This window comes from Perissodus microlepis, chromosome 18 (genome assembly GCF_051167445.1).
Source record: "Perissodus microlepis isolate ML-2025 ecotype Zambia chromosome 18, ASM5116744v1, whole genome shotgun sequence".
Taxonomy (NCBI): domain Eukaryota; kingdom Metazoa; phylum Chordata; class Actinopteri; order Cichliformes; family Cichlidae; genus Perissodus; species Perissodus microlepis.
The window spans coordinates 26311392-26327122 of NC_140478.1; the positions used below are offsets into that span (position 1 = coordinate 26311392).

General features: G+C 41.0%; 1 protein-coding gene across 2 annotated transcripts; it reads left to right on the forward strand.

The window, feature by feature from the left end:
• The first annotated feature begins 242 nt into the window (after positions 1–242).
• Positions 243–9848, forward strand: LOC146368025 (SLAM family member 5-like). Of its 2 annotated transcripts, none has more exons than XM_084913294.1 (6): positions 243–341; positions 4856–5155; positions 5243–5518; positions 5759–5863; positions 6663–6706; positions 9663–9848. In XM_084913294.1, the coding sequence occupies exons 1-6, from the start codon at positions 284–286 to the stop codon at positions 9831–9833; spliced, it is 954 nt and encodes a 317-aa protein (XP_084769420.1). In that variant the 5' UTR covers positions 243–283; the 3' UTR covers positions 9834–9848. The 2 variants fall into 2 exon arrangements, with proteins under 2 accessions (XP_084769420.1, XP_084769421.1); XM_084913295.1 differs by having other exon boundaries at positions 7120–9752.
• The last annotated feature ends 5883 nt before the right edge of the window (positions 9849–15731 follow it).

Here is a 15731-nt window from a genome sequence, read left to right on the forward strand (position 1 = left end):
TTTTCAGTTTTGTAATTTCTGTTGACAGAAACTGTCAATTTCTCAGCAAAGCTCAGAAATTTATAGTAAATTTATATGAATTATGGAACTTTAAAACTGTCTTTTTTGAAGATGGAGGGTAAATGGGACCATCAGTGGCGATAGATCAGTTGAGAAGAGTGAACGAGTCAGAGAAAAAAACCTACACAGAAAGTGTAAAACAAAACAGGATGTTCAAACTTCCTGAGTCAAGCGTTACAAGAACTTTGAAAGCTTTACCAGAATTTTGAAGGCACATATCAAGATGCGTTGCATTTTATTTTGGGGCGCAATTTTGTGGATGTATTCATCTGAAACAAAAGGTAAATAGCTAGTTTTTATACTAATATTTAAACTTGTTAATATCCTACAATTTATGTGCCCATCATTCATGCTCCAATCAGTTTCATTTTTAAAGGCATGTATGCTGGTAAATAAAAACCTCCCTCGGGTGCATTAAACCTAAAGTAAAAAAAAGTAAAAGCCTGTTTTTAAAATATAAGATATTTCTCTTAAAATGTATGGAGCAAAAGCAAAAAGCTATCATGAAAGTAAATACTGAAATAAAGTAAAGATACCTAAGAAGTCTACTTAACACAGTAACAAAGTATTTGTACTTTCTTTCTAGTACGAACTAACAATGTAACAAAGTATTTGTACTTTATAATTTCTGAGGTCTGCTTTTTAGGTGCTCATTCGTAAATTTCATTGAGCAGGGCTCTAGACTAACATTTTGCCTCAGTTGCATTAGTGCGCTTAACTTTTTTTCTTAGGTGCGCCCAAATATTTCAAACGCATTGCGGAACACCAGTTTTACATGTTCACCTTTTTTTTTTTTTTTTTTGAAAATTGCTGTCCATACAGACAATATTGATTTATAAATGGTTAACTATCAATCTTGTCAACACAAAGTTCTTTATTTGGAGCACAGTTCTACAAGAAAGATAAGTTACTGAAAAAGTGCTTGTGCTTCAAGTGTTTCACCGAGCTGAAATTTAAACTTAAAACATCTCAAGATATATTAAATAAAAAGTAAATCTAAATTAAAAGGACCTCAAAGTGTCTCAAAGGCTTAAAACTGAACATCTTAATATCTGAACAGCTTGATATTTTATGGACGATCCTCCATTGCAGTCACATGCCCCTCAGATGGCCAACCCCCCCCCCCCCAACCACACACACACACACACCTTTTTTTTTTCCCAATGTGTCTGTGATGACACCAATAAATGTATGTGGGGTCTACGTTCAAGCCATTTTTCTTGTGAAGAATTATTTCAGACTTGGGGACATTTGGGCAATGTATTTATCCTGGTATATAGTGTGTTTTCTGGATACAGTGTGCTTTTTCAGCGTTTTAATTCAAGACGTAATAGCACCAGTCACAAATGCAGTATTGTTGGTGCCCTGTCCGAACCCCCCATATATGTATGTATTAGGGGTGCAACAATACTCGTATCGATATTGAACCGTTCGATACAGTGCTTTCGGTTCGGTACGCATATGTATCGAACAATACAAAATTTTTAATTTATTTTATCAACTTTCCTTCTGACGATGCTGTCTATATATATATATGTCTAATATAAATAATATGTAAACAACTTAACAGTCCCCAAAGTCACATTACGTGACGACACAACATCTAAACACAAGAGGTGGGAGGGGGAGCAAAGTGTGCCTGCTCTGCGCTGACACTGCAGCGGCGAGTCCGGCAACCGGGCTGTTTCGTCCTTCCCGAAACCACAGTATTGCAAACAAGAGGGAAAACTTAAAGTAAAGAATCAATCTCAACAGGCTAGTATCGCTAATGCCGATCGATCCGCCCACCACTATATGGCGTCCTTACTCCCTGGAAATCAGCAATAGAAAACCGGCCGGTGCCCATGCAATCACAAATTTGTGGTGTGTTAAACATGAGAGGTTGATGGCTCTTTGTCAGAAACATTGCTATGAATTTCAGACGGATCAGGCCTTAACGAAAAAGTTATCAATCGTTCTTTTCATCTTTTCTCATTAGTCACAGCTACATCTACTTCTATCGGGCCTAGGCTACTCTGTCCGCCAGCACTTTTGAAAGTACACACACGTAGGCCTAAAGGAATAAAGGAATATCTGTATCATGGCCAATCAGAGAGGTCCTGCCCTTGACTATCTCTGATTGGTTTGACCATGATATGGGCATGTTGTGTGTCTGTTGTTGACCACATGGAGACTTTCAGAGTTACGAAGACTTTAGTTTTTTACTCGAACGGCTGGTAACACCGATGCGACGTCAGACTTTTTTAGTTGCACCATTGAGAATTTAGGTTGCGTCGCACTCTGGAGCCCTGCTGAGGAGTGAATCCTCCCTAGGATGTTGATTTAATCTTCATAGGAGCCACAGTATCCTGCACTAAAAAAAAAAATATAACAAATTTTTTTTTTTAATGCATGGGAGGCCAAGAGTGCAACTTTCAAAGTAACCCTAACTGACCTGGTCTTTAGTTGATATATAAAGTAGAGTGAAAGATTGTTGGAACTCCTTTGCAGCTGTTATTTACTAAGAAGACATTGAAGAGCCCATTAGCCCATATATAACGGGGCGATCGTGGCTCAAGAGTTGGGAGTTCGCCTTGTAATCGGAAGGTTGCCGGTTCGAGCAGTCTCTGTCATTCACCCGTTGCCTACTGGTGGTGGTCAGAGGGCCCGGTGGCGCTAGTGTCCGGCAGCCTCGCCTCTGTCAGTGCGCCCCAGGGTGGCTGTAGCTACAATGTAGCTTGCCATCACCAGTGTGTGAATGGGTGGATGACTGGTTGTGTAAAGCGCTTTGGGGTCCTTAGGGACTAGTAAAACGCTATACAAATACAGGCCATTTTTTGGTGCAGTTTAAACAAATAAACTAATATATTTTTTTTTATTTTAAGGGTAACTTTTTTATTATTTGCCTTATTTCTTGGTGATCTGGAATCACTGAGAAATATACTAGGGCTGGGTATCGTCACTGATTTCTAGAATCGATTCGATTCCGATTCACAAGGTCCCGAATCGATTCGATTCGATTCGATTTAAATCTGGGAAATTTTGCCTCAGACAGTCAGAAATATTATAATTCAGATCAGTACATTTACATATTTTTGTATCTATAAAAAGGAAGCTGACACTTGCAAGACTTTATAAAAAGGTGTGAGCATCACAGCAGATGCCTTTGTGTCAAAGTAGCTGAAGATAAAACATAGAAAAACATGAAGGTGATTTTCCTGGCCTGGGATTTTATAAAAATATTCTGCAGTACATCAAAAACAAAAGAAAACCATTAATCAACATATGAACATTACCTCTGAAGTTACAGCGGTTTTATTACAGACACAGCTAAGCGTTTTGCATTTTGCAGAATTTTAAAAAGTTTACATTTGTTCAGTAACCTATTGAACAGCAGAAATTAGGCTTTCTTTTCGGAAGTAAAAGGGAAAAAAACAGCGGCCGACAGCGCTGTAAACAACGGTAGACTTGTGCGTAACAAGCAAGCGAATAATGCAGAAAACTGATTTTTAGACGGGAAACTGTTCTTGAAGTATACAGAGAGAGCTGTGCATGAAGTGTGGTGGAAGCAAAACAGCAAAGTAAGAGGGAGTCCATGACGATGTTTATGTGAAGCGTAGTTTGGATCTTCTTTTGCTGCTGGTTCGGTCAATAATGTTTGGAGAGAGATAAAACTAACAGCTTTAGAATCAGCGCAAAAAGGGCGTAAACACAAAGCTCGGACCCGCCGAAACATCGGAATCAGCGAGCTGTCGGCTTTCAGCCCCGACTGTATCAGTGCCGTCGGGTGAGAAAGGCGACATCTCACTGATTCTGATCCGTCGGCGGGTCCGAGCTTTGTGTTTACATCTTTGTGCAGAATCTGTGTACCTGCTCTCATTTACTGTTTTAGCTGTTTGGTGGTTCTTGAAATTTTGTGAGGTTTAACCTGAGATTCTGGCGTTTTGGGCAAAATAAATTAATATTAAAGGATTTTAATGAATCGATATCACGTTATCCAAGCCAGAATCGATTTTAATCGATAAATCGATTATCAAAACCCACCACTAAAATATACCCTTAAAATCCCAACACACAGAGTCTCTGTGGTGATGGGAATTTTAAGTGTATAACAGTAGGAGATAAGCTGCAGAGAGATGTGTGAGACTCTGCTTACTGGTCCAAACCCTGGTCATGTTTTGATTGGTTTAATATGTTTGGTCATATCTCGAGATATGAGAGTTGCACTGTCTGAAGTGAGATTGAAGCTGTATTTCATAAAAGTTCGGGTTTTCCACAAACATAATTTCCTTAGGGATGATTAAAGTATTCTGATTCTGATACTGATTATCTGACGTGTGAAACCCATAATGTTTGGTGGGTGCCACAGACAGCAAGCAGTTAGATGTAAATGGACTGGTTCTTATATAGCACTTTTCTACTCTGAGAACTCAAAGTGCTTTACACAACTTGCCTCATTTACCCATTCACACCAGCACTTTTTTTCTATGCCCATGTGACTAGACAATAATGAAAATAATCAAATGATAGGGTGGAGCAGTGGGTGGTGTCAGGAGAGGTTGACCAACACAGCTGGTCTCCATCGTTCAATCACGCATGCCCCTGTGTGAGTAGATTACCAAGACCTGACCAAAGTGCTTTGTGAGGTGTGCAAAGAGCAGAAAAGCTCTGGTGAAAAAAGTACTACAAAATAAATATCCACAACACTGCAACAATATTTGTGTCAGGTCTTTTTTGTATTACTGTTGTGTTTGGTTTAACAGAATTGGAGCTGAATGTTCATGATTCTGATACTTTTTGGTTTCTTTTCTTTTAGGGCTCCAACATGTGTTTGTACTGCATGGAAAGGACTTACACTTGGATGTAGAGAAACCTGTTAAACTTGACAAAAAGACTGACTTTTTCTGGAAGTTTAATACCAGTAATTATGTTGGTAAAATCAGTTATAATAAAGAGTCAGTATTGTTTGACAGCTATGAAGTAAGAGCTGATTTTTTTGGCCAAAATTACTCTTTGGTATTGAAAAATGTAAAACACAATGACAGTGGAGATTATACTGCAGTAGTGACTGGGGGAAAAGAGCAAAGGGTAGGTGAAATCAAGGTCATAGTCCAAGGTAGGTTTATTTTTGTCATTTTCATTTCAAATATTGACACATCATATATCTGTGTTAATTCTATTCACACCTGCTTTTAATTCCCAGATCCAGTGTCTCCAGTTAATCTGACATTGACCTCCCCCAGCTCAGACTCCTGTAACCTGACTGTAACCTGCACTATAGTGGACCTGAACATCAGCCGTACTTTTAGATGTGATGCTCACAACTGCTCTCTGTTGGAAGAAAATCCCAGCACCACAGACATGCTTTCCTCTCTGATTGTTTACCTGCAGCAAGACACCGTCTTTTGTAATCATAGCAATGAAGTAAGCTGGAAAAATAGCACGATGGTGCTAAAATCTCAATGTGACACGAAGTCAGGTAAGATTAGATGCCACAGAAATAATGAATGAAAATTTAAAAGATAACCTTTTAAAGATGTCATGCAACAGAACTTTAGTGAAATACAAACTCTAAAAATAAAAATATTTGAAGATTGAGTTTTCTACTCTAGCAAAAAAAAAACTGCCATAAATATCTAATATTATTATTTTTTGTATTAATAATATCAACTTAGAATTGTACAGTGCCTTTGTAATCAGTTTTGTTTTTCCTTTACAGGCCACATAGATGCCAACAATACCACCGTGACTGTGTGTGTTGTTGTTGCTGCCATCATCATAATCCTCGTTATAGGTTATATTCATCATCGAACGAGGCATAAAAGTAAGTCCAAGCAAGTATTTATCAAGATATTGCAAAAGTAAATAAATACAAAATCATCAAAATACTTGTTGTTGCAAAATACATTGCTTGTTATTATTAACCCCCGCAAATGCGGCTTGTCTGTGAAGCACTTTGATGTACCTGAGATTTTTAAATGTGCTATAGAAATAAAATTGAAACTGAAACTGAAACTTTTTGCCAAATTACTTTACTGATCCCAACTATGAGTGACCACTGTGTCCATTCCACGCTTTGCCTTACTGAAATGTGAAATCTACATGCATGTAGAAGTTGCAACAACAGCAGAGGGAGATATTTTATTTCAAGCCAACATGAAAATAATTATCTGAAAGCATTTAAATGGACATTATTAATACATTTACACGTGTATACATATATTAAGAACCCTGGAATGTACTTCATCATACGTTTTTCCTCACTACTGACTTTGTTGCTTTAAATATTTTATCTTATTCTGCTGGTACTGCAGCGTTCGCATACAGTAATGAAACTTATGCATGTGTGTCTTTTTTACACTTTGGAAAGGAGAAGCTTGAAATGGACGCAGTGGACTGGTGTGTCTATTACATGCTCTGCCGTGATATCAGGTTGGAGTGCCATGCCAGGTCTAGTTTATGTGTGAGAATTCAATTATTTTGATAAAATTTGGATTTATTGTAACATCAGCTGAAATGACTTAGGAATGCAGAATAATAGAAATCGTCAGTTAAAGCCTGCAAAGAAAAATATAAGTTAAAGCAAATCACTACATATTTATTTATTCATGTCTGACCACCAGATACCAGGGAAACCATTGAAAACACAGTGTATGCAGTTCCTGAGGTAAGTGTGGTAAATGAGATTTGACTTAGGTAGAAGCAAGCAGCTTCTAACTGACACATATTTGTGTTACTGGTCACACTACGTGTTTTTGCTCAGGTGCTTTGAACTCAGTCGCTCTGCTGAATCATTTAATGTTCCATGCTTCATTTAACCAGAGGGTTCAGTCTCGAAAGTAAACCATTTAATCTAAAATGCCTTTCTTTATATAGTTAATGTGTTATCAGATTACTGAATTAGTTTGCTTGTGCTTATAATCTTTTATTGAAAAAAAGAAATTCCGCTCATACTGGTCCCCAAAAGGGAGTCAGCATGAGGAAAAAAAACAAAAACTCCATAACACACAAAGAAAACACAGATATCATGACACCATAACACAATAAATCACAGACAAGGTACATGGGAAAATATTCCAGTGTGAACAGTTGCATCTGGGACGCTGCAATCTCGCGATTGCGCCTCCGGCTGAGCCGATGTCCACATCGGATGGGAGGAAAGCATGGGAGGCGCTGGGTGAGGGCGTATCAGTATCAGTGTACGTGTGTGCGTCTGTGTGGGGATGTGTATCCTGTGTTCAGCCTGAGAGAGTGTCCTTTCGACTATTAGGTGAAAATCAACAGTCCGCAGCCTACGCAGGTGGCCTTGTGGAATAGGGCAAGAGAGTCAGTTCGTTCTTGGTATTGTATCTCTGTAGAATTGTTGTTGTTCTCCTCGGCATCAACCTTCAAGCATTGTCCAGCTGGCGCCGTCGGGGTGGGGGTGTTGTAAATGTTGTTTTGGGATGAACAAACTGTATCAATTTTACAGTTGTTCTTAATGTCCATCACTGGTCTCCTGTTGTATCATCTGTTTTAGAACCGTGAGCTCCTCCAAGATCTTTCCCATATTGCGTTCAGTAAGAACAGTCTGAGTACTCACAGCTCTTCCCACATTTTCGATAATAGCGGCCAGCCTTGTGGGATTTTGAAAGGCATTCACCGCTTTCTTCAATTTCCGATAAGCCAGGGCCAAGCCAGCTCCGATCAGCAAGAACCCCGTTATCATGGTTCCGAACAGGTAGATGTCTTCAATGTCCTCAATAGACAGTCCCACCAGGCACACGACGTGCCACTTCTGCCACTCGTCCATCGATTATCCAGCAGGGAACGTCCCTCCAGGACACTTGGGCTCTCCCGAACCCAGGCTTCTCGTCGAGAATAGAGTGCCAATTGCATTGACAAATATCCAGTTATAAGAACAAGTGACACAAGCAAATGTCATAGTTTGGTTACTAACTGGACAACTAGAGGAAGGACAGAAAGGCTATTAACTATTAACTGAAACAAACAGCCAAAAAAAAGGCTGTGGCACCCTCCAGCCTTAGAATAACCCACACTTGATTGTTCTATTCAGGTGTCGGAAGCATGGAAAAACATGGAAAAAATAAAAAGACTCCCCTCACTGGTGAATCACCAGCACAAAGCAAAACTAACAATTTCATCTGAAACTTAAAAGTTAAACAGGGAGGACAGCCAAAAAAACAACAACAAAAAAAAAAAAACCCACAGGCCACAAATCCAACCCAGCAGTACCATTACAACATCTTCCCTTCGCCTCCAGGCAGCTGTAGACAGTTTTTCAGTGGAAGAACATGAAATGTAGTATGAATTTTGGCAGCAGGTAGTTTTAAAAGAAAAGCTTTTGCATTGATGATTTTCTTCGTTCTGAAGGGTCCAGTATACCTGGGTGAAAGTTCTTAGTGACACAAAAAATGAGTGACGAAAATCTTCTGAAAACAGAGACAACTGTTACTTCAACAGAAGGTTGGTATGGAAGTAAAGAATGAAAGGAAGAGAGACCAGCTACACCAGAAGTTAGAGCATTGTGTGCATATTCTATCCATGTGTAAAACAGCTTCAAACCCTTAATTTAGTCTTTCAGTTTGGACCTGATTTGAAATGATCTTTTTCAGAATACAAATCTACAGTGAAGATAACGCTGTTGCCTTGTGATCAAAGTAAGCAGGAGACAAGGTCTGAAGTTATGTGAGTCAGCAAGGGCTGTAACTAACCTGAGGTGGGTTAGGAAACAGTTTTATTTCTAGGAAAAATATTTGTGGGTGTCCTTATCTAGAGTGGTCCACCAAGTGGCAGGTGAACTTGGCAGTGTGGGCCCAATGGATAATCCATGAGTGTATTGAGAATGACCTATAGAGTTTGCTAGGATGGGCTTGAGCTGGAATCTGGCTCAATAGATTAAACATCTGGTTAAACAAACTTTATACCTCCCAACACACAAGAGAATGACAAAGTGGTCTCTTTAGCTGGTTAACTAGATTCGGTGGAGAACTGCTGAGACAGCATCTGATTGAATGTTTCATGAACCAGAGTGTTAGCGAAATTAAAATGACCCCACAACAGTGACCATCTAGCCTGCCTGGAGTTTAATCATTAGATTTTGCAAGAATGATATACTCCTGTGGCCAGTCTGATGCTTGCCCCCTTCATCCAGTGCCTCCAGTCCTCCAGAGCTATCTTCCCAGCTAATAGTGCATGGTCTAAGATATAGTAATTCCTTTATGTGGAAGACAGACAGTGGGAGAAAAAGACACAATGGTGGAGTTTAGCTTTAGAGCCAAATTACCTCAGCCACAAATTGCTAGTGTAGGTCTGGCTGCACTAAGTCTAGTGCTGAGTTGAAGACTCTCCCTAATTCTTGTAAACTATTCTTAGCCTCTGAAGTGCACTTGCAGGTCATTGCACTGTTGATTAAGAATATCTTAAAAGTATGTGTTGAACACATTTGAATAAAATGTATTTGGATAAAAAAAATCATTGTAATTTTCTTTTGCAGTCATGGATACAGGTGATCTTTTGTTAATCACAGTAAAATTCCTGCTTATGTTAATGCAGTTTAATGGCACTATTTACAAATAAAGTCTTTCTATTAAGTCTGAAGCTATCTATAATTTATTTTCCAGGTTATCCGAAAAACAGCACCCATGGAACAGAGTCCAATCAGTGATACTTCTCCAACATCCACCTATAGCTTTGTGAGACCTCACTCTGGACCCAACAGATCCACTGAGGCCAGAAGCAAAGCTTTGCCCGAGAGCTTGTATGCCCAGGTAGAAATTCATCCCAGATCCTAAAATCTCTTCAGAAATTCTAATTCAAAGTTTAAAAAGTAACTGCCTACCAAAGGCAATACAATCGTCAAAGTCCTCTTGGAGAAAAAAAGGGAAGAAGAGAAAGTATATCACACATGTAGAGAAAGATTTTATGTTGAGGACTAACTGAGGTTTCTGTAAGGTGTGCTTTTGATGGACTTGATGGTCTTCGATACCCAACATCCACAATGACGGCAAAACAACTATTAGCTCAGTGTTCCAACATTCGAAAGAAGGGACTGCTCTCACAGCTAGAGATTGACGAGGTACAACGTAAATGCTACGGCAAGGGGGAGCCAGGACACCAGGTCAGGGGGGAGACATCATCACCCCCACCCGAGATTGGGTACAAAGCCCCAAGTGCGATAGGAGAAGGATCGTTGAGTGCGAGAGGAACTGACCTGAAAGATAGGATCATGGCCAAGCTTGAAACCTGGATCCCCCGTAGCCGGTTACCAAGATTAGGTGAAGTACCCTCAGAAGGTCTACTCGATGATGTTAATGCAGCACTACGGATGATACCTACAGCCACGCTTACAGAGACTAACAAGCTGATCTACAATACCGCAGCAGTGATCAGTGAGATGCTTGGCTATAAGTTGAACAGCCAGAAGGAGCAGTACCCTCCATGGAGAAGGAGGCTAGAGGGCAAGATCAAAGTAGCACGGAGGGAGGTTAGCCAACTAACGGAGTTGCAGAAAGGTGCGACAAAGAAGGTGCATAAAAAATACAGCAAGCTGTCCATACCTGAGGCCTTGGAAACTGCCAAGCAAAGAGTTACAGCCTTGGCCAGCCGCTTGAGGAGGTACACCAGAGAGATAGAAGGCAGGAGAATAAACCAGCTGTTCTCCACAGAACCAGCAAAGGTGTACTCTCAGTGGCAAGGGAACAATAAGAGAACAGCACCACCAAGGCTGGAGACGGAGCAATACTGGAAGAGCATATGGGAGAACAAACCAACCCATAACGGCAATGCTCAGTGTTCTGACTCAGGGTAGTCAGAACTGAGGGGATCGAGCTACCAGAAGGCAACATTGCAGACATAGAGGACAGTTACAAGTACCTGGGGATCCCGCAGGCGTATGGGAACCATGAAGAGGCAGCTAGGAAAGCTGCAACCACCAAGTACCTGCAGAGGGTCAGGCAAGTCCTGAGGAGTCAGCTGAACGGTAAGAACAAGATCTGGGCTATCAACACCTACGCCCTGCCCGTGATCAGGTACCCTGCTGGTATAATAAGTTGGCCAAAGGAGGAGATAGAAGCCACTGACATAAAGACAAGAAAGCTCCTTACCATGCATGGAGGGTTTCACCCCAAGTCCAGCACCCTGAGGCTGTACGCTAAGCGGAAGGAAGGGGGCCGGGGACTGGTGAGTGTCAGCACCACAGTCCAGGATGAGACAACGAACATCCAAGAATACATTGGGAAGATGGCCCCAACTGACCGAGTGCTCAGTGAATACCTCAGGCAGCAGAAACCCAAGAAAGAGGAGGGAGACGAGGAACCATCATGGAAGGACAGGCCCCTGCACGGTATGTACCACCGGCAGATAGAGGAGGTGGCTGATATCCAGAAATCCTACCAGTGGCTGGACAAAGCTGGACTGAAAGATAGCACAGAGGCACTAATCATGGCAGCACAAGAACAAGCTCTGAGTACAAGATCCATAGAGGCTGGGGTCTATCACACCAGGCAAAACCCCAGGTGCAGGCTGTGTAAAGATGCCCCAGAGACAATCCAGCATATAACAGCAGGGTGCAAGATGCTAGCAGGCAAGGCATACATGGAACGCCATAACCAAGTGGCCGTTATAGTATACAGAAACATCTGTGCCGAATATGGCCTGGAAGTTCCGAGGTCAAAATGGGAGATGCCCCCAAGGGTGGTGGAGAATGACCGAGCTAAGATCCTGTGGGACTTCCAGATACAGACGGACAAAATGGTGGTGGCTAACCAACCGGACATAGTGGTGGTAGACAAACAGAAGAAGACGGCCGTAGTGATTGATGTAGCGCTTCCGAATGACAGCAACATCAGAAAGAAGGAACACGAGAAGCTGGAGAAATACCAAGGGCTCAGAGAAGAGCTCGAGAGGATGTGGAGGGTGAAGGTAAGGGTGGTCCCCGTGGTAATCGGAGCACTAGGTGCGTTGACTCCCAAGCTAGGCGAGTGGCTCCAGCAGATCCCGGGAACTACATCGGAGATCTCTGTCCAGAAGAGTGCAGTCCTGGGAACAGCTAAGATACTGCGCAGGACCCTCAAGCTCCTGGTAGAGGACCCGAGCTTGAAGGATAAACCGCCCGCAGGGGCGAGCTGGGTGTTTTTTTACATTTTTTTACATTTTTTTTTTTACATTTTTGATGAATGTGTTGTAAGGAGCAGAGCTTAAAGTAAAGTTAGTATTGCCTAATACTTATTTATAAATGTTTTTGAAGACTTGAGTTATTTTTTTCTCTTTGGCAGCAGTTGCTCAACACAAACAAAGTAACTGAACTGTAACTGTTTTAGAATGTTTTAAATTTGAAAAGGTGGTACTAATATTATGTGAACCAATCTCATTGTCCAAAGCTGGTATTAAATAGATGTGTTATGATTGTAATCATTCTGTGAACAATGTATGAAATGCAGTATGTGTCATGGGTTGACTACCTCAAGCTCCTTTCAGACACAAAAGCTTTTCTGTCAGTACATTTTTCCTGCATTTGGGTCCTTTTTCCTCAGACCGTTATTTTCCTTATGCCTTAACTGACCAGTAAAGAACTGTAAACAGCAGTTATAAGCTGATAATAAAGAAGTCCTCAGACTTTGTGCCAACGTATAACAGCTGTGATTGTCTATAAATGCAAGACTGATCTAAAATAAAGCTATCAAGCTGTAAGGAGGCTCATTTTCTTTAGTCTGGGTCTCTGTGTCTGTTTGTTACATGTCCTGTTTATTGTGACAGTCTATTGTGTTGTGTGTTTTGTGTCAGGTTTACTTCCTCGTCTCATGATTCCTCCTCTATACTCCACTTCCCCTCATCACCCTCCTGTGTATGTCTTGTCTCAGGCTTCCTTTTGTCCTACATCAGAGTGTACCGTTCAGTTCCCCAGTGTTATTCTTGTCTCCTGGTCTTCGCCCCCTATGTGTTCCTTAGTGAGTTTTAAAGTTTTTGTATAGGATTTGTTTTTCTGTCTAGTTTTACCTCATGTGTTATTTTTTTCTTATATATCAGCTCAATATAGAGCATGCCTTTTGTTAAACCTCCAACAGCCTCTGCATCTTGTGTCCTCATACACCATATCCTGATACCTGTCATTTCAATTTCATGTCAAATTATATCCACCAAAGTTGGATTGTAATTAACATTTTCTTTGAATGAATATATAGCATAAATCTTTAGTGACAGAATTGGATGCACATCTTTTGGTTACCCCAAATTACCGTAACATTCATGCCCCTGTGTGTGTGTATGTACTTCTGGCCACAGTTATACATAAAGTTGTCATGTTGACTAGTAATACAATTAAGTACATCAGTTTGCATCAACAGGCCAAACAATAGCATTGGCGTGTACTTGATAGTATACTAAAGGAGCAATATAATGTTGGAAATCACTAATTCTGATGGTACATATAGTAACCAACTTTGTATTGCAATGGGAGAAGAATTGGTTTGTACTCTTTGCATGCCCTCTACCCTCTGCACTGCTCTAAATCTTCCTTATCTGTTGTCTTCTACTTGCACATCCACATCGTTACTCCTCAACCTCTTTAATGAAGATTGAAGGTTGCTTTAAACATGTATTTGGGCAGATGCCTTCACATGCACAAATGACTGTTTCTGCTGTGTATGTTGTCTGATATGATTCATCCCTCAAATTAGGTGCCTTTTCTATCCTTGAATTATTCACAAATCAGTGTTACGTAGTTTAACAAAAAACAAACAAAAAACTGGCTACACCCTTTGAGTAGTTCCCTGTTCATGCATTGATAACCACTTCCTTTTTCATAGATCTAAAGTTTTAACACCTCTTGCATCTTCAGCTCAGTCTGAATGTTTGACAGGTCTTACTAAATTAAGGTGTTATAGTTTAGGTCTGAGCTGACCACAGTTTCACAGCAGCTTTGGTGCTTGGGAGCAGAAAGTCTCACTCATATTCATAATAGTACAGACTAGACAGGCATAAACACAGAAGTTATAGCTCAGTAGATTTGATTCAGGCTACAGGATCAAACTTCAACAATCTTTCCTTAAATTTAATATAAAAACTACTCTGCTCATCCCAACCATACATTTGTCCTGCCTATACAGAGAGAGGGGAAGTCATGTGGCAAAGGACCTGCATGTAACATGTACGTGTAACATTGCAGTGACAAATAAAGGAGTGACCAATACATTTCGGCTTGCGGCCTTCATCAGGGTCATTGTAAAATTTGAAACATCCATCCGCTTATCCTTTTCAGGGTCGCAGGGGGTGCTAGAGCCCATCCCAGCTGTCATAGGGCAAGAGGTGGGGTACACCCTGGACAGGTCGCCGGTCTGTCAAAGGGCTAACACACAGGGACAGACAACCATTCGCATTCAAATTCACACCTATGGGCAATTTAGATTTTTCAATTAACCTATTGCCACAAAGTGCACGTCTTTGGACTGTGGGAGAAAGCCAGAGTACCCGGGGAGAACCCACATAAACACAGGGAGAACATGCAAACTCCACACAGAAAGGCCTGATGGTGGAATTGAGCTCAGGGCCTTCTTGCTGTGAGGCAACAGTGCTAACCACCGTGCCACTGTGAAAAAAAACCCTTAAATCCAATCTTGCCTTTCGCACAACCTCGGCAGCAAGCTGAGGGGATACCAAGACAATTGTCCACATAAAAATTATGTAGAACTTATTGACAACTACGACTACGATCTCCATCTGGCCACCACAGAAACCTTAACAAATCTGAATCTTCTCTTTGTACTCTGACCTAATAAAACATGGTTCAATATCTGCCATTAGCACAACAGGCTGTTTATAGAACCTAGTTATGGCCCCAACTAGCAAGCTAGTAAGAACTGGGCCCCGCAGAAGCTGTCCATTCAGAAACACTCCCTGAAATGAAGCACCACAATCAAAGACAACCCACAACTTCTTCTTCTGTGGGTGATGCACTCCATGATGTGGAATGTACCAAAACCCTCCATCAATGTGATCCAATTCTTCAGCAGGCACCTTCTCTGCATACCTTTTGGAAATAATATCAGTCATAAAACTAGTGTAATTGTCATGAAATGAACCATCCCTGATAAACTTCCATTTAAGGCTCATAGCTCGAAGTACTACAGCCTTCTTATTATTTGGCATTTTTACCTGATTGCACCTGAAACGTAAACCGATGGTATTATGACCATCAATCAACTTAACGGAGTCCATCACTGACTTCATAAATGGCTGATCTTCTCTAGACAAAGCAAACTGTTCATCCTAAATGCATTCTGGAAAATCAGCCTTCATTTGACGTTCCCACAGCTCATCCAGTCTTGCTACGGAAATCCTATTGATACTCACATCAAAAATGTCAGTCTTACAATCTTCTCTGGGAGGACCATTCACCGTACAACCCAGCATAGTTTTTACTGACACACATTGGTTCCAATCAACTGGTCTACCCCAGAATTTATCTCCAGTATCTTAATATGGCGCAAATGTGGCCATCTGTTGAGATGTTCCTGTCGGGGAATATTGCATTGATTAACTGGCATGCTTTTCTGTGTAAATAAGTCAGGCAAGTCACAGTAGTGATCCAAATCCAAGCCAGCTACTTCCAAATCTGAAACAACATAACTACTGACCATTTTCTCCTGACCCATTGTACCCAAAAGAATCCCAGTTTTCCTTATTGAAAGATTCAG

Excerpts from the sequence above, each read along its gene's own strand:
- LOC146368025 (XM_084913295.1), top strand. The coding sequence starts at position 284 with ATGCGTTGCATTTTATTTTGGGGCGCAATTTTGTGGATGTATTCATCT. Across the intron at positions 5,519-5,758 it reads TCAATGTGACACGAAGTCAG|GCCACATAGATGCCAACAAT; the intron begins GTAAGATTAGAT and ends TTTCCTTTACAG. Across the intron at positions 5,864-6,662 it reads TCATCGAACGAGGCATAAAA|ATACCAGGGAAACCATTGAA; the intron begins GTAAGTCCAAGC and ends TCTGACCACCAG.